Raw genomic sequence first — 18,688 nt, 5'->3', positions numbered from 1 at the left:
TAAATATTAAAATCAAGAACATACTTAATTCAACATAAACCAGCATTTACAAATCCCTATATGAGTCAATGGTTTATTTATTTATTTATTTTAGTTTTGAGTGAATTCCACAATGACCGTTTTAGACATTCTATTGAGAACGTTGTAATTTTAAAAAATATATTTTTTGATAAATATATTTTAAAATTTTATTTTTTGATAATTAATTCGATTAAATATTAAAATCAAGAACATACTTAATTCAACATAAACCAGCATTTACAAATCCCTATATGAGTCAATGGTTTATTTATTTATTTATTTTAGTTTTGAGTGAATTCCACAATGACCGTTTTAGACATTCTATTGAGAACGTTGTAATTTTAAAAAATATATTTTTTGATAAATATATTTTAAAATTTTATTTTTTGATAATTAATTCGATTAAATATTAAAATCAAGAACATACTTAATTCAACATAAACCAGCATTTACAAATCCCTATATGAGTCAATGGTTTATTTATTTATTTATTTTAGTTTTGAGTGAATTCCACATCCTATTTATTTGAGCCAAGCATGCTACTCCATTTCACACAATACCAATGTTTATTGCTTATGTTTCTTGTATTATGATTTTTAAGGTGAGAGCTTAATTTTCCTTTCATTTGAATTGTTATGCTTGCAATGTCTTCTCTCATGTTTTAATTAATTTATCATTTTGCTCTATCTTTCTCCTATTTATTTGAGCCAAGCATGCTACTCCATTTCACACAATACCAATGTTTATTGCTTATGTTTCTTGTATTATGATTTTTTAAGGTGAGAGCTTAATTTTCCTTTCATTTGAATTGTTATGCTTGCAATGTCTTCTCTCATGTTTTACATATTCTAGACATGATGATTTAAACTTAAATTGATTCTTGTTGCTACCAAACATAAAGCAAGTCTAATATTAATTCTAGTTGTTCTTTAAATTGATTCTTGTTGCTCATGCTTAATTTTTACCTTCCATTGCCATGCTTAATTTGGTTTTGTATTATTTACAATAAAAAAATATAATTTTAATTAATTAATTAATTTATCATTTTGCTCTATCTTTCTCTTATTTATTTGAGCTAAGCATGCTACTCCATTTCACACAATATCAATGTTTATTGCTTATGTTTCTTTTATTATGATTTTTTAAGGTGAGAGCTTAATTTTTCTTTCATTTGAATTGTTATGCTTGCAATGTCTTCTTTCATGTTTTACATATTCTAGACATGATGATTTAAACTTAAATTGATTCTTGTTGCTACCAAACACTAAGCAAGCCTAATATAAATTATATTTGTTCTTTAAATTGATTCTTGTTGCTCATGCTTAATTTTCAGCTTCCATTGCCGTGCTTAATTTGGTCTTGTATTATTTACAATAAAAAAATTTAATTTTAATTAGTTAATTAATTTATCATTTTGCTCTATCTTTCTCCTATTTATTTGAGCCAAGCATGCTACTCCATTTCACACAATACCAATGTTTATTGCTTATGTTTCTTGTATTATGATTTTTAAGGTGAGAGCTTAATTTTCCTTTCATTTGAATTGTTATGCTTGCAATGTCTTCTCTCATGTTTTAATTAATTTATCATTTTGCTCTATCTTTCTCCTATTTATTTGAGCCAAGCATGCTACTCCATTTCACACAATACCAATGTTTATTGCTTATGTTTCTTGTATTATGATTTTTAAGGTGAGAGCTTAATTTTCCTTTCATTTGAATTGTTATGCTTGCAATGTCTTCTCTCATGTTTTAATTAATTTATCATTTTGCTCTATCTTTCTCCTATTTATTTGAGCCAAGCATGCTACTCCATTTCACACAATACCAATGTTTATTGCTTATGTTTCTTGTATTATGATTTTTTAAGGTGAGAGCTTAATTTTCCTTTCATTTGAATTGTTATGCTTGCAATGTCTTCTCTCATGTCTTAATTAATTTATCATTTTGCTCTATCTTTCTCCTATTTATTTGAGCCAAGCATGCTACTCCATTTCACACAATACTAATGTTTATTGCTTATGTTTCTTGTATTATAATATTTTTAGGTGAGAGCTTAATTTTCCTTTCATTTGAATTGTTATGCTTGCAATGTCTGCTCTCGTGTTTTACATATTCTAGACATGATGATTTAAACTTAAATTGATTCTTGTTGCTACCAAACATTAAGCAAGCCTAATATAAATTTTAGTTGTTCTTTAAATTGATTTTTGTTGCTCATGCTTAATTTTCACCTTCCATTGCCATGCTTAATTTGGTCTTGTATTATTTACAATAAAAAAATTTAATTTTAATTAATTAATTAATTTATCATTTTGCTCTATCTTTCTCCTATTTATTTGAGCCAAACATGCTACTCCATTTCACACAATACCAATGTTTATTGCTTATGTTTCTTGTATTATGATTTTTTAAGGTGAGAGCTTAATTTTCCTTTCATTTGAATTTTTATGCTTGCAATGTCTTCTTTCATGTTTTACATATTCTAGACATGATGAATTAAACTTAAATTGATTCTTGTTGCTACCAAACACTAAGCAAGCCTAATATAAATTATATTTGTTCTTTAAATTGATTCTTGTTGCTCATGCTTAATTTTCAGCTTCCATTGGCGTGCTTAATTTGGTCTTGTATTATTTACAATAAAAAAATTTATTTTTAATTAGTTAATTAATTTATCATTTTGCTCTATCTTTCTCCTATTTATTTGAGCCAGGCATGATACTCCATTTCACACAATACCAATGTTTATTGTTTATATTTCTTGTATTATGATTTTTTAAGGTGAGAGCTTAATTTTCCTTTCATTTGAATTGTTATGCTTGCAATGTCTTCTCTCATGTCTTAATTAATTTATCATTTTGCTCTATCTTTCTCCTACTTATTTGAGCCAAGCATGCTACTCCATTTCACACAATACCAATGTTTATTGTTTATATTGCTTGTATTATGATTTTTTAAGGTGAGAGCTTAATTTTCCTTTCATTTGAATTGTTATGCTTGCAATGTCTTCTCTCATGTTTTACATATTCTAGACATGATGATTTAAACTTAAATTGATTCTTGTTGCTCATGCTTAATTTTCACCTTCCATTGCCGTGCTTAATTTGGTCTTGTATTATTATAATAAAAAAAATTAATTTTAATTAATTAATTAATTTATGATTTTGCTCTATCTTTCTCCTATTTATTTGAGCCAAGCATGCTACTCCATTTCACACAATACTAATGTTTATTGCTTATGTTTCTTGTATTATAATATTTTTAGGTGAGAGCTTAATTTTCCTTTCATTTGAATTGTTATGCTTGCAATGTCTGCTCTCGTGTTTTACATATTCTAGACATGATGATTTAAACTTAAATTGATTCTTGTTGCTACCAAACATTAAGCAAGCCTAATATAAATTTTAGTTGTTCTTTAAATTGATTTTTGTTGCTCATGCTTAATTTTCACCTTCCATTGCCATGCTTAATTTGGTTTTGTATTATTTACAATAAAAAAATTTAATTTTAATTAATTAATTTATCGTTTTGCTCTATCTTTCTCCTATTTATTTGAGCCAAGCATGCTACTCCATTTCACACAATATCAATGTTTATTGCTTATGTTTCTTGTATTATGATTTTTTAAGGTGAGAGCTTAATTTTCCTTTCATTTGAATTTTTATGCTTGCAATGTCTTCTCTCATGTTTTACATATTCTAGACAGGTGATAGCTTAATTTTCCTTTCATTTGAATTGTTATGCTTGCAATGTCTTCTCTCATGTTTTAATTAATTTATCATTTTGCTCTATCTTTCTCCTATTTATTTGAGCCAAGCATGCTACTCCATTTCACACAATACCAATGTTTATTGCTTATGTTTCTTGTATTATGATTTTTAAGGTGAGAGCTTAATTTTCCTTTCATTTGAATTGTTATGCTTGCAATGTCTTCTCTCATGTTTTAATTAATTTATCATTTTGCTCTATCTTTCTCCTATTTATTTGAGCCAAGCATGCTACTCCATTTCACACAATACCAATGTTTATTGCTTATGTTTCTTGTATTATGATTTTTTAAGGTGAGAGCTTAATTTTCCTTTCATTTGAATTGTTATGCTTGCAATGTCTTCTCTCATGTTTTAATTAATTTATCATTTTGCTCTATCTTTCTCCTATTTATTTGAGCCAAGCATGCTACTCCATTTCACACAATACCAATGTTTATTGCTTATGTTTCTTGTATTATGATTTTTTAAGGTGAGAGCTTAATTTTCCTTTCATTTGAATTGTTATGCTTGCAATGTCTTCTCTCATGTTTTACATATTCTAGACATGATGATTTAAACTTAAATTGATTCTTGTTGCTACCAAACATTAAGCAAGCCTAATATAAATTCTAGTTGTTCTTTAAATTGATTCTTGTTGCTCATGCTTAATTTTCACCTTCCATTTGCCGTGCTTAATTTGGTCTTGGATTATTTACAATAAAAAAATTTAATTTTAATTAATTAATTAATTTATCATTTTGCTCTTTCTTTCTCCTATTTATTTGAGCTAAGCTTGCTACTCCATTTCATACAATACCAATGTTTATTGCTTATGTTTCTTGTATTATGATTTTTAAGGTGAGAGGTTAATTTTCCTTTCATTTGAATTGTTATGCTTGCAATGTCTTCTCTCATGTTTTACATATTGTAGACATGGTGATTTAAACTTAAATTGATTCTTGTTGCTCATGCTTAATTTTCACCTTCCATTGCCGTGCTTAATTTGGTCTTGTATTATTGACAATAAAAAAATTAATTTTAATTAATTAATTAATTTATCATTTTGCTCTATTTTTCTCCTATTTATTTGAGCCAAGCATGCTACTCCATTTCACACAATACCAATGTTTATTGCTTATGTTTCTTGTATTATGATTTTTTAAGCTGAGAGCTTAATTTTCCTTTCATTTGAATTGTTATGCTTGCAATGTCTTCTCTCATGTTTTAATTAATTTATCATTTTGCTCTATCTTTCTCCTATTTATTTGAGCCAAGCATGCTACTCCATTTCACACAATACCAATGTTTATTGCTTATGTTTCTTGTATTATGATTTTTTAAGATGAGAGCTTAATTTTCCTTTCATTTGAATTGTTATGCTTGCAATGTCTTCTCTCATGTTTTAATTAATTTATCATTTTGCTCTATCTTTCTCCTATTTATTTGAGCCAAGCATGCTACTCCATTTCACACAATACCAACTCTCTTTTTCATTCATTTCTAATGTTTTTTAATTAATAATTTGATATTTAGTGAGTTTAAATAGTTTTAATACATAAGTAAAAAAGTATTTATATATTATAATTTTTTTTTTAGTTTATGTAAAAAAGTTACATTTTTTAGCCTTAGATAATTATCATGTAAATATTTTTAATCTCTCTTGAAATATAAATAAATATTAGTAAAGAATTTTTTTATACACATATTTACAACAATATAAAAAGTCTCTTCCATAAAAGTAATTTAAAATTTGATTTTAAAGTTTATATGTTTGTTATTTTTATTTTAAACACATAACATTTAAAAAAATTATATTTAATTAATTTCTCTTATTTTTATTTTTTTATTTTTTGAGTAAGTGGTGGTGATAACATTTCTTATGTGTTTTTTCTTCAGGAAATATGCTGCACCTTGGTTCCAATTTACGTTTTATATTACTTATGATTATCATAGCAAGCTTTATCATTCTTTTATTTGTATTATTTGTTTTACCTTTGTAGGTTGACTGTTATAAATCTCGTCAAACCAGTCCACCATCAGAAATGGCCGAACCGATGGAAATGGCCGAACTGATAGAAACGGCCGAACCGATAGAATCTGATGAAGCAGTACAAATTATGGCGAGTATGGATGAGTTTCTAGGTGAAATTTTGTACAATTCATCTATGCACACCAATCAGATTCTTCCCCTTCAACAATCTTCTCTTTACCTCTCCGTCTTCTCTCTTTACTTTTGCTACTAGAATTGGGATTTTCCGGACCAGGCTTTTCTGCATCACCTAGATTTTCTTTCATTTCAGATGGAGGATCTGCACCTAGTTTCTTCTTCTCTTGCCGCTTATTTGATGACTTATCAAGAGGATTACTTTGAGACAAACTTGGGTTGGTTTGACTTCCTTGAAGAACATCTTTTATGGCACCAGAAAGAGAATCATCCCTTGGTTCTGGCCTTTTGTTTGAAATTGGTGTTCAAGCAAGGATGTAGATTCATTTGACGGCCCTGAATCGTCATTTTTCAGAATATTAGATGAAGAAGCGTCCAAAGTAGTGCCAAATTGAGAACCTCCTGCTTGATGAAGTTTGCTCAATATCACCATCACCGCATATTGATTTTAAGTCGTCAAGATTCTCTTTAAGAACTAATCCATCTGGAACAGCAACTCTTCCATCATTAGATTTTATAACAGCTGAAACTTGAGTATATTTCTTTCCCCCAGTGTCCTCATTCTGACGCGTGCAAACCAAGATACCTAAGATTGGGATCCTGATCAACCAACAACTCCCTAATTTTTGAAACTGCCAACTTAACAGCAGACTCATGATCACTCAAACTAGTTATCACAGTCCTCACACACTCAAAAACAAGCGATTTCGCTCCCGATCTCCTTAATCAAAACCCTCTTCCCTAACCTAGGTTCCAAAGGTTGATTCGTTAAGTAGTTGAAGACGCATGGATTTGATGAGATCGTCGAGAGTGCGTTGGAAGAGATTGTCCATTATTGAAGAAGTTGATGAACCCGTCGTCATTTCAGAGTTGGAAGATGAAGATTGTTCGGACCGGTGGTTGCTACTTCCTGAAGGACTTCGATTTTGGAATGGGCTCAATTGTTTATTTCGGCCCATAAAAACTAATTTAACTGTTTTAGATAGAATGGGTTTCATTTTTGCACCCTATTTTCTTTTTCCTTCCTTTTATGCACCTCTCAAAAACATGGATAATTATTTCTTATGGCCGTTTTAGACATTTTATTCAGAACGTTGTAATTTTAAAAAAATATATTTTTTGATAAATATATTTTAAAATTTTATTTTTTAATAATTAAGTACATGAGAATAATTTATCTCTGACGACATGTAAGGTAATTTTTATGATCATTATGAATTAACCATTGTAATAAAAAGTGAATGAATTATTTCAAAGAATACACCATTATATGAAGTAAATTTTTATTAAATAGTATTTTTAGGCCTTTTATTTACTAAAGTTGTGAATACATCATATACCACATGATGATCCACCTGGCCCGCCATAAAGAAAAGCTTGTCGATAGTAGGATCCTTGATAGGCGCCATTGTATCGCAAGTCATAAAACTTTGAATTGGCATCACTATATGATGGAAGAAATCTATGATTTTAATTCAAAAGGAAGAAATCTATGAGGCTAGGTTGTGATTTTAATTTTTTTGAAGATGGTAATGAATAATATGCAAGATGTTTATAATGGTTGTTACCTACCACCGTGCAGTGTATTAATCTGTAAATTAGCTTATATTTGGCTATATAAATAATTTTTATATTTTAATAAAAATATATTTAAATTATTAAAAATATTTAATTTTTATTATAATTACATTCAATTTATTATATATTTGTTGACTTATTTGCATTTTATTTGTCAGGACAGAATGGATACTAACGATTAAGTACTTTTTACTAATTATTAACTTTAAAAAATTATAAATTAAAAAGTGCATTCCTAATAACTATTTCAATAATTATTAATGTTTTTAAAATTGAATCAAACAAGTCAATCAATTGGCATCCTTTGATTTTAATAAATGTAATTGTAATATATTATGGTTTAAATAATGAGATTCTCTTTCAAAGTTAGCATATTTGTATCTTTAATTAAAGTAAGTTCTTTCATTGCATTTCAAATTGGTTAATTCAATTATTTGAGCCGTGAAATATGGTAACATTTTTTTTAGAGGAAAAAAAATGTGAACACGATGATTTGAAAAATAAGAGTTAAAACTATTAAGTCAAGAAATTGTATTAACCAATCACTTTGTTCATAAGCTTGAAGAATACACACCTTGTGTGGTAGATGAACGTTACACGTAGAAGACGATGACGACACTCAGATGCTACTATCAAGGTTGCAAAACACGTTCTCAATTATATAATTTACAACTATATTTTTAAAATTCTTGTGACTCAACTTTTAAGTCTTCACTGGATTGATAGAATATGATACAAGAAAGTGAAATATAAAAGAGTATTTATAAGGTTTTATTGTTTGAATTTAAAAATAAAAAGAATCAAATGGTTTGTCTACTCTATACCTCATTTATGTTTGTTATCCCATAATTTAATGAAAAATAGTTTGTTTTTTCATTCGGGAGATATTAACCAATTTTAAATTTTACTAATTGATAAGGAAATACGTGAACTGCAAAATATTTGTTTGTGTTGGTAATGCCATATATGTGGCTTACGTATTGTATCGCTTTTGTAATTCATTACATCACCAAATGGAAATCTGTCTCTTCTTCTTCACCATAGTCCAATACTATACACCGAATTGATAGAATATGATACAACAAAGTGGAATATAAAAAGATATTTATAAGATTTTATTGTTTGAATTTAAATAAAAACAATGAAATGGTTTGTTTTACTCTATACCTCATTTATGTTCTTTATCCCAAAGTTTAATGAAAATTTGTTTTTTATTTCTGGAGATATTAACCAATTTTAATTTTTTTTAAGAGATATTAACCAATATTAGAAAGAACATATGATGTCTTAAAGAAAACGGTTGAGTCAACAATAGACAAATATGAATGAAATGAATGTGAAGTATGCAACAAGCATCACTTTGTCTTGTTTTGGTCACCTACACTTAATGGGCTTACATAGCGTTTAAAGATGCTTGTATGCAACTATTTTTTGGTAAGATTCTTTTTTCTTGATAAAACCTTTCAAGTTTTGGTATCTTTTTTCGATTGACCTTAATTCTTTTTAAATCAAATTCTTTTTGAAAGAATGTAAACTTTGATAGTGACACATATACAGTGAATATTGTCAGCTCTCACAATTGTCTTTTATATAAATGTTTCTAAATGGTTTACAAAGTGTGAGAGTAATTTATAAATTATTCTTAGCCTCCATTATAAGTGATGTGATATTATTTGATATAATCGGAACAATTATATAGCTAGGAATTTACATTCTTTTAATTATTAACAAGTTTCATTTTACTAATTGATAAGAAAATACGTCAACTGAAAAATATTCGTTTGTGTTGGTAGGAGTGTGTTTAGTAGGGGTGGGCAAAGTTTAGTTTTGCACTAGAACCATTTGAAAATTGAACCGAACTGTTTTTCAGTTTGGAAAAACCGAACTGAACCGGTTTTCAGTTCAAAGAACCGAACCGAACCGGTTTATAAAAGTGGTGCACCGGTTTATTATTTTGAACCAAACCGAACTGGTTTAACTTAATTTTTTTGTTCATATAGGCCAAAATTTTCATAATTACCCCTAATTACGACTAAAAAAAATTCGGTTCAAGTTTTTTGAAATAAAAACCGGTTCGTTTTGGTTTTTTTAAACAAAAAACCGGTTCGGTTCGGTTTTTAAAATTGAAAAACCGGTTCGGTTCAGTTTTGGTTTTACAAAATCAGTTCGAAAACAGTTCGGTTCTTAAACCAGTTCAGTTCAAAAGCAGTTCGGTTCGGTTCGGTTCGGCAGTTTGATTCAGTTTTTGGTTTTTTTGAACACCCCTAGTGTTTAGTAATGCCATACATTCTTGTTTTGTCATTCAAAATTTGTCTTTTTATTTTATTTTATATTTACTTTATCCCTTACATCACCAACTTTCTCTATAAGCTCCCTGTTTTTCTTCTTCCTCCTAACCTTCTTCACCATAGTCTTCAATCTAACTTTCATCACTCTAATCAGGATATCAAACAAGAATGAGTTAAAGATTAGTCCAATACCATACACTTTTACCTATTGTGGCGAAGGTTGTTTTGGTTTTGATATTGTGGTGGTGGTGGTGGGTTTGGAAATCTGTTTGGGACATTTAGCCATAAAGGGTGGAAGAAGAATAAGAGTGGGACATTTAGGACCTTTTATTTTTATGTTTTACTTTAAATAAATATAATTTAATTTAATTAATTAATTAAAATAAAATAATTTTCAGCATATCAAATTGGATCATTTAAAATTTCACAGAGGTGGGAATTGCAAAATCAGAAAACAATAAATATGAGAGGAGTTAAAAGTGCAAAAAAGGCTTTACATTGATGATTAATGACACAATTGTTGAATGTGAGACAACGAGCACATCAATATTACTGAAATCTCTGAAAATATAAGATTATTTTATTTTGATCTTTAATTCAATAAAAAAATGTAAATTAGTCTTTGAATCATTGAAATATTTTTAAAAAAATATAAAATTCATTGTTATTATAATCGGTAATGAAGTAAAGTATATTAACAGAATAGAAGAAAAGACACTGAGTTTAACATTTGTTTGCGGATCCATTTGGCTTTATAGAGGTTCCTTGATATTCGGTAATCAAATAAGTATATTAACTAAATTAATCAAAGTTTTGTTTTTAAGTTATTATTAAACAAAAGGTGAAAAATAAGCAAAAAAAAATCTAAGTTGGTTAATTGATTCTCATTTTATCGTCATCTTGTGATGGCATTATTAACTAATGTAACATGCAACTTCTAATTTTGGTTGAAGAGTTGGTTGGTGAAAGATAATAAATATCAATTTGGTTTTGTAGGAAAATGGATTTAACAAAATAGAAGAAAAGACACTGGGTTTAACATTTGTTCACATATCTATTTGTTATGTGATATTTTCCATTAAAATGAGAAAACTATATACTCCTTAATTTTTTACTTTATAGGAGTTTAGGGGTGGGAATAGGCCAGACCAAGTCAGATTTTGAAAGGCCTGAATCTGACCTACGATTAATTTTTTAGGCCTAAGCTTGACCTACGGCCTATCATAAGTTTTTTTTTTTTTTTTTTCCGGCCTGGTCTGACATTTTTAAAAGTCTGGCATGACCTGGAAGCCTATTTAAAAGTCTTATTCATATTAAAATATTTAAATGCTCTACTCATACCACATGCTCTCCACATACCAATATCAATGTACATATCTATATATATTAAACAAAAAATAATTTTTCTAACAAAATAATTTTAAAAAAATCCGAAACAAACATCCTTTAAATCCTAAAACATAATTATTGGTTTCAAAGAATAGATTTTTTTTCTTCTGAAACAAACACACCTATTATTACCTCTCAAACAAATATGGAAGAACTACTGAGTTATTGACTAATTGAATGACTATCGAATATGGAACGACTACCAAATATGAAATGACTACCGAATATGGAATGACTACTGTGATTGCCTAATTGATAGAATTTAAAATAGAAAATAATATTATTAATATAATAATAAAAAATAACATTAATAAATAATTAAATATATATAGACCGACCTGTCATGCTTAATAGACTTTTTTATGAGCCTGAGTTTGACCTATTTAAATAAATAGGCTTTAAAAATAGCATGAGTCTAGCTTTTTTATTAAATAAGTCAGACCATAAGCCCCTATCACACGGCCTAGCCTATTCTCATCCCTATAGGGGTTCCTTGATATTCCTGCAATCCCCTTTCTTTGCTCTACTCGTCTTATGTTGGTTTCTCAAGATTCTCAATACTATATATGGTAAATTATAAACAAATAACTCATCATTTTATCACTATATTATATACTCACTATAAACAAATATTAGGGATTTTGTATGTACAATTTCCAAGCCATTTAATTTCTGCTTTTTATATAAATAATTGAAGTTATGGAGGAACTTGACCCTCTACCAATTGAGATTACAAAAATGTTTTATACAATGTTTATTGAAATAGAACATCAATTTAGGCTTAGTGTCTTTATAGACAAATAACAGAACAACAGTCTTTTGGATGGATAATTTTTTTTTTTTTTGGTAATAGTTTTTCTGAAAACAATTCATCAATATTTATGTTTTTATTTTTATATAAATAAAGGAAAATTGTTTTTTAAATAAAAAAAGTAAGATAAGTTATAAGGTATTATCAATATTTGATCAATTATTTTCTTTAATTTGTCCATATGGATTACTATAGTATCTATTAAATACTATTAACATATGGTATTCTTATTTGTATTATACTATTAATATGATTTCGAAACTCATCTCATTCGTTGTTTGTCTTTGATTGACTTTGTCGTGCGTTTGCAAAATCGCAGTCATTACAGGTTAATGAGTATTGGAGTTCAAATTTGGGAGGAACCCGCTCTGATAGGTGATATCGGGAGTTAAAAGTTTTACTTTGTATTTAACTTATTTAATTATCAACTACTTTTTATATGATAATCTTAGTATTAATATGTTTTTGGAATTAAAATTAAGAAATTATAGTTAAATCAAATTCATTTAGATTAAAATATTTTAATTGAGGAATAAGTTTGAATTGTTTCATGTGTACTTTGAGAAACATGATATCTTTAATTAGTTACAAAAGTTTTATTTTTTTAAAAACAAATTTTCTTTATCTACTGCGAATTAAATTAAAAATTCTTTGTATAAATTAATATTATTATTTTGAGATTTAGGATGTCACATGTGTGATAGGGTATAGTTGATAATAATAATGCTATAAATTTGACATGAGTTTATATGATGATGATGATGATGTGTGATTAATGATAGCGATGTTTTAAATTTGTGATGAGAATATTGAAGTAATCCCATAGTTGATGAAATAATGTTGATTCCAATGTGTTTGAGATGATGATCTTAATGAAGTATCGTAGGCCAACAAAGGGAGAAAATAAATATTGAGAATTTGTGAAGTGGAGATTATTTGGTATACATATAGGTATATTCTGACAAGCCTAATGATTCAAGATAAGTACAACTGAATGAATCTGATCGTGACGATTTGTTGTTTAGTCTTAAAGCAAGATTGTTAGGTATTCGGGTGGAGAATTCCTAGGTGGTTTGGAGGTAACACTTCAAATGTTGGGAGCTACCATGCAACACATGTTTAACTCGACTTCACATATATGTGTCTCGGTTGACTTGAGGGGATATATGAGGACACAACCAATTTAAATTGTCCGTCCACCGGAACGGTGATATATTATTCAACCTTCTAACAAAGTAATCCAGAGTTAGAATGGTATGACATTGTGAGTTAGAATTTGTCACTAAAGAAATTTTTTATAGCTAAAATAATTAGTTATTTATGCGTTCTCCAACGCACCATCATAATCATTCATGTCTTCCAACCACACAATTATATTCATCTAATGCAGATCCATACCATACACCCACCATAGCTGCGCTACACGAGATCCATTATTACGCCAGCTGCAAATTATTTTCTTGAGGGTAGACCATAATTCTAAAAAAGAAAATTATAATATGCTATCATTTTTGTTCTTTAACTCTACAAAATATTTAAATTAATTCTCAAATAATAAAAATATTCGTTATTTTTTAGATACTCTTATATAATCTCATATTTGTAGGGACTAAAAAAATCTCAATCTTATGTTCATTGTCTCCCATTTAAAAATAGTGTCTTTAATCATTATTATAAAGCCTTAATTGCTCTTTTAACTCCTCTCACATTTATTGTTTTGTATTTTGCAACCCCAACATCATGAAATTTTAAATGATCCAATTTGATGAAAATTATTTTATTTTAATTAATTAATTAATTAAAATAAAATTATATTCAATTAAAAATAAAAAATAAAAATAAAATGTCCTAATACGATTCATCGAACCCCTTCCAATTAGAGTAATTAATTAAAATAAAATTATATTCAATTAAAAGTAAAAAATAAAAATAAAATGTCCTAATACGATTCATCGAACCCCTTCCAATTAGAGTGTTTATGGATATAAGTAAATTCGTGAATCTGATTATCCAAACCAATTCACTATGTATTTTTACTAAATTCATTCATGTTCTGGTCTAATTCAAATTAATCAATTAAAACTGAATTATGTTCAATTCTAGTAGCGAATTTAACATTCAGAACCTGCAAACGCAATCTATTGACGTGACATACCTATTTTTATTCATTTTTTACTATTTATGTACAATTAAAATTTAGTTGTAGGATTATGCTTGAGAATTTATTGCTAATTTAACTAATATAAGTGTTTTCGTATTTGTGGATGTATTTTATGTATTGAAAGAAATGTTCCGACATAGTTTTATTATCATTTGAATAAATTTCAACTTCACATGCCATTATATACAACGACAATATATATTAAGGGTGAACCAAAATTTTATTAAATAAAGTTTTCAATACAATCATATACTACATTTTCCACCTGGTCCACCATAAAGAAAAGCTTGATGCCAGAAAGGTCCTTGATCACCATGGTACCACAAGTCATAACAATTTGTGTCAGTGTCACTATATGGCATCATATCTTTAGGTTTTACATCATTTTGGTTATAATCTGAATCGATAATCTGAAGCGATCCCATGAAACCTGAGTTTTTGAGTTTTTCTTTAGGCAATCTTCCACTACCCATTGGAGGACTATCCATATTCGGTGGAGCATATGTTTGACCTCCAAATCTAATCAATGACGCGCCTGTGCTTAAATGAGTGAATAATTGTTTTGGCCAATATCCAATAATAAAAACTGGTTTTAGTCCAATTGTTAACCACCAATTGCCCGTAGATCGATCCTTCAAATATTTAAGCAATAAAATATAATTGAATAAGTTACTAGTAGATGATATCAACCAAAATAAAACTAAAATACGTTAACTCATAATGAATTAATATTTTAGATCATCAATATTTCACATTAGATATATTAAAAATAATTGCATAATACATTTCTTAAATAAAATATAACTTAACAAAGAATAACTTTATAAACACTTGTTAATTTTTAAAAGTGTAAAAAAATTTAATATATAAACTTTTTTTTCAAAAGCATTTCGTTAATATATGTGTATATTATTGAGACAAACTCTCTATTTTAAAGTTTTGATGAAAATAAACAAAAGTTAATTAAGAATGTTAATTATGATTCTAAATGTTATGTTAATTTAACTTGTGCTTTTGAGTGGATTTAATTAAGAACAGAATCAAGCAAAGCAAAGAAAACAACAACAAGAACACTAAAACAAAGAAAGAGCTACAGCCTCGAAAAAGTTCATCACAGCATGTTGTTCAAAGTTTATCTACATCGTTAACAAAGAATCTGCTCTGGAAATCACTCATATCTAACAAACACATGGCAAGGAACAAGTACAAATAATCCAGACTCAAAAAGGACATTTGATCGCAAAGATTAAAGAGTTCAAACATGGACAAAAGTCATGACGGCTTAAGAACTCCAAAATTCAAATGTCAAAGAAAACTTGATCAAACTGGGTATATGACAAGACAAGAACAAAGGAAATACAGAACATTCAAAACGGGAACTCCAGAATGATTATTGAAGCTCAAGAACGTTCAAACTGATAAAACCAAGAACGTTAATCATTCTCCGTTTTCTGCACATCAACAGCAGCCTTGCATCCTCTCTGTTTCAGTCTGCAATTCGATTCAAATCTTCTCCAACCTCCTCTAGCTTCACTCAAGACTCAAGACAAATAATGTACCATCCAAGATCAATGAAGAAATGTCAAAGAAAGGACAGAAGTGCTTTCAATGCTAAAACATCAAAAGTCAAAAAGCTGTTTTCAAAGCAACATTATTTTTATTCTAAAAATAATGTTTTGGTCAAAAAAGCATGGCCTCTCCAACAGCTATTTCGTACATCTCCAGCCTATAAATAGAAGGCCATTATCTCAGTTCTCAGCAAGAAATTCAAGTGCAAAGTAATCAACATTATACAATCACATTTAAACTTGAAATTCTGCAAAAACAGAGGAAACATCACTTTCTGCAAATTCGCAAAACAGCCATTGCTGGTCATTCATATATCAGTTGCGAAATTTTCATTAGATACTCTGTAAAGAATCTATTCTCAAACAAGAGTTGAGTAATATCAGATTCTGTCAAAATCAATCATTTGTAAAAACTCAAACTATAAGAGTTTCGTTATAGTTTGTTTAAGATTGCTTCCTATCAAGGTTAGATAGGTGCTGTGATTGCTTTCTGGGTGGAAAGTAACTAAGAAAGAAATAGATCAAGGTTGATTTATTCTAGGTGTTGTAAGATTAAGAAGGTTCTTTATTTTAAACACTTAGTGGAAAATCTCACAGTGTGAGGACTGGACGTAACCCACGTTGGGTGAACCAGGATAAATCTGTGTGTGGTATTCTCCTTTCTTTCTCCTTCTTTATTATACTGCATTAATCATTTGAGATAAAGTATAAACTGGTTTTCTGCTAATTAAAGAACGTTCTCTGTTTTATAACATAAACCAAGAACGTTCTCCGTTTTCTGTTTTACAACCAAGATCATTCTTGAGTTAGTTTCTTAAGTTTTAACAGGAATTTTTAAAAAGGCATATTTACAATTCAAACCCCCCCTTTCTTGTAAATCTATATTGTTACTTCATATATGTTCATAATCAATTTTACCTGGTGGATTCTAAAAGCAATAAATTCTTTTTTAGATGATCCAATGCCAGTTTGAAAATATATGGAAGCTCCAAGAACATAGTTTTTGTTTTGATTGACTTGTACAAAACCTGAACAATCATAATTATAACATCCATTGTTCATTTGACCATCCACCTGCATATTTTAATCAAATTGAGTTTGACCACAATCAAATTATGTATTTTTAAATTATCTAATGCATTATTCTTACCGTCCAATAACCAGTTATACGTAGTTGACTGTCTCCATATAAACTTGGATGAACCTTGCATATCAAGAAATTGATGAAAATAATATATCGTAAGATAATTTTATACACAAAAGAATAAGGAGTGATATCTCTTTCCATCACACACACAATTTAATTTCTTGAAATTAAACTAAAATATTTTGGCATAAACATAATAAAAAGTAAATTACCTCAGCTCCAACTCGAATGCTATTACGTTGTGTTGGTGGACCACTTTCAACCCAAATTGAAGATGCGCTGTATTGATTTTCTTGAAGTGATAGGTTATACACACCTATGAATGCGTACGCCCCATGAAATGTCATGTTTTGAGTTGTATCAAGGGTAACTGTCTGAAAAATACAAACAAATACAATATTTGAAATATGCAACATTTGTCCATATAATTGTTTTAAAAAATATACACTTACATGATAGCCAGGAGAACTTTGAGAATAATATTGAAAGTCTTCAATTTGTAAATTTGAAGATGAATTATTAACAATTTGATGTCTTCTTGTCCTGTTGTAAATAGGTACTTTTCCCGTAGGACATTCATTCACGATTTTACTATAAGATCTATTTCGCACAATATTCTTTGCGAAAGTTGGATAAAGCTACAGTACAATGAAGAAGAAATAAAATAAAGTTTAATTAATAGTGATGTGTAACTAAAGTTAAAATTATTTACAAATGAATAAAATAATCTTTATTGATAAGTTTAATTACAACATTTGAACGATAAAATGCAAGATAAATATTTTATTATATACAACTATTGAAGAGTAAATTTATTAATTAATTACTATACCTGAATTTTGTGGTTTTTTAGCAAGGGATGTTGAAGAGTAGGTTGCTTGTGCATATCAACACACTCAAAATCATTGTCCACTTGATGCTGGATTTGTTAACAAAAAATTAACATAAACTAAATCAAGAGTAAAACAAAATAAAAAGGTACAATAAGTGATAGACAATACCACGATGCTATCTGATACTGTAGAATTATATTGCTCATCTAATAGAGTTTTGCTACTTGCACCAATGTTGCAACAAGCTACAAACAAGATTATAACTAGAAAGAGAAATAGGGTCATGATGTTAAGTTTCAATTTGAAGTAAGTATATATGTGTGTACATATATAGAGAGAGGGTAAGAATCCGTTGACTAATGCTGTAATCTATTGTTTATTAATAACTCAATGTAAAGAATAAATTTTATTAATCTAATATTTAATTATTAATATAATATATTAATAATTAAATATACAAAATTTATATATATATATATAATTCGTAATTGTGTAATTTAGCAATCTTATATTTTTACAATACACTCAATATAAATTATTAAATGAAGTATCAAACGATTTAAAAAAAATTAAAAAATATATAGAGTTGATCTACCTAATAAAAACTTTTAATTAAGTGAAATAACTAATCACAAAATTACACTTTATATAATCTAAGAAGACAAAGACATGAAAACTAATTTTAATATTTCAATTTTAGGTGAATGGTCAAAATTAATCGTAATTAGTTATAACGTTTATAATTTAATTAAAATAAAATGCATTAGAGAAATATTTAAGGATATCAATCAGTTTTTTCAAATATATTAATCCTAAAAAAACATTTTCCTTCCTTTTACTATAAATTGTAAAATAACTTTTCAATAAAACTAAATTTCATTCACAAAAAATCAACTCTATAATTCAGCAAAAAGAGTACTCTCCATATTTAATGAGAGAGAAAAAAGCAAGATTATTTTTAATTTAATACATTTAAG

The 18,688-nt window shown here is 28.0% G+C and overlaps 1 protein-coding gene across 1 annotated transcript; it reads right to left on the bottom strand.

Annotated features, from left to right (window-relative positions):
• Positions 1 to 14,364: 14,364 nt before the first annotated feature.
• Positions 14,365 to 18,040, bottom strand: LOC101515683 (protein neprosin-like). Its single transcript, XM_012716624.3, has 7 exons — positions 17,880 to 18,040; positions 17,711 to 17,797; positions 17,331 to 17,516; positions 17,091 to 17,252; positions 16,882 to 16,935; positions 16,650 to 16,805; positions 14,365 to 14,795 (listed from the first exon to the last, which is right to left on the bottom strand). Exons 1-7 carry the CDS (start codon positions 17,994 to 17,996, stop codon positions 14,409 to 14,411), a joined length of 1,149 nt encoding a protein of 382 aa, XP_012572078.1. The 5' UTR covers positions 17,997 to 18,040; the 3' UTR covers positions 14,365 to 14,408.
• Positions 18,041 to 18,688: the final 648 nt, after the last annotated feature.

Source organism: Cicer arietinum, chromosome 6 (genome assembly GCF_000331145.2).
Source record: "Cicer arietinum cultivar CDC Frontier isolate Library 1 chromosome 6, Cicar.CDCFrontier_v2.0, whole genome shotgun sequence".
Lineage (NCBI taxonomy): Eukaryota > Viridiplantae > Streptophyta > Magnoliopsida > Fabales > Fabaceae > Cicer > Cicer arietinum.
This window is presented reverse-complemented; position numbering and strand designations above follow the sequence as displayed.

Excerpts from the sequence above, each read along its gene's own strand:
- LOC101515683 (XM_012716624.3), bottom strand. The coding sequence starts at position 17,996 with ATGACCCTATTTCTCTTTCTAGTTATAATCTTGTTTGTAGCTTGTTGC. Across the intron at positions 17,798-17,879 it reads CAGTATCAGATAGCATCGTG|CATCAAGTGGACAATGATTT; the intron begins GTATTGTCTATC and ends TAACAAATCCAG. Across the intron at positions 14,796-16,649 it reads TTGCTTTTAGAATCCACCAG|GATCGATCTACGGGCAATTG; the intron begins GTAAAATTGATT and ends AAATATTTGAAG.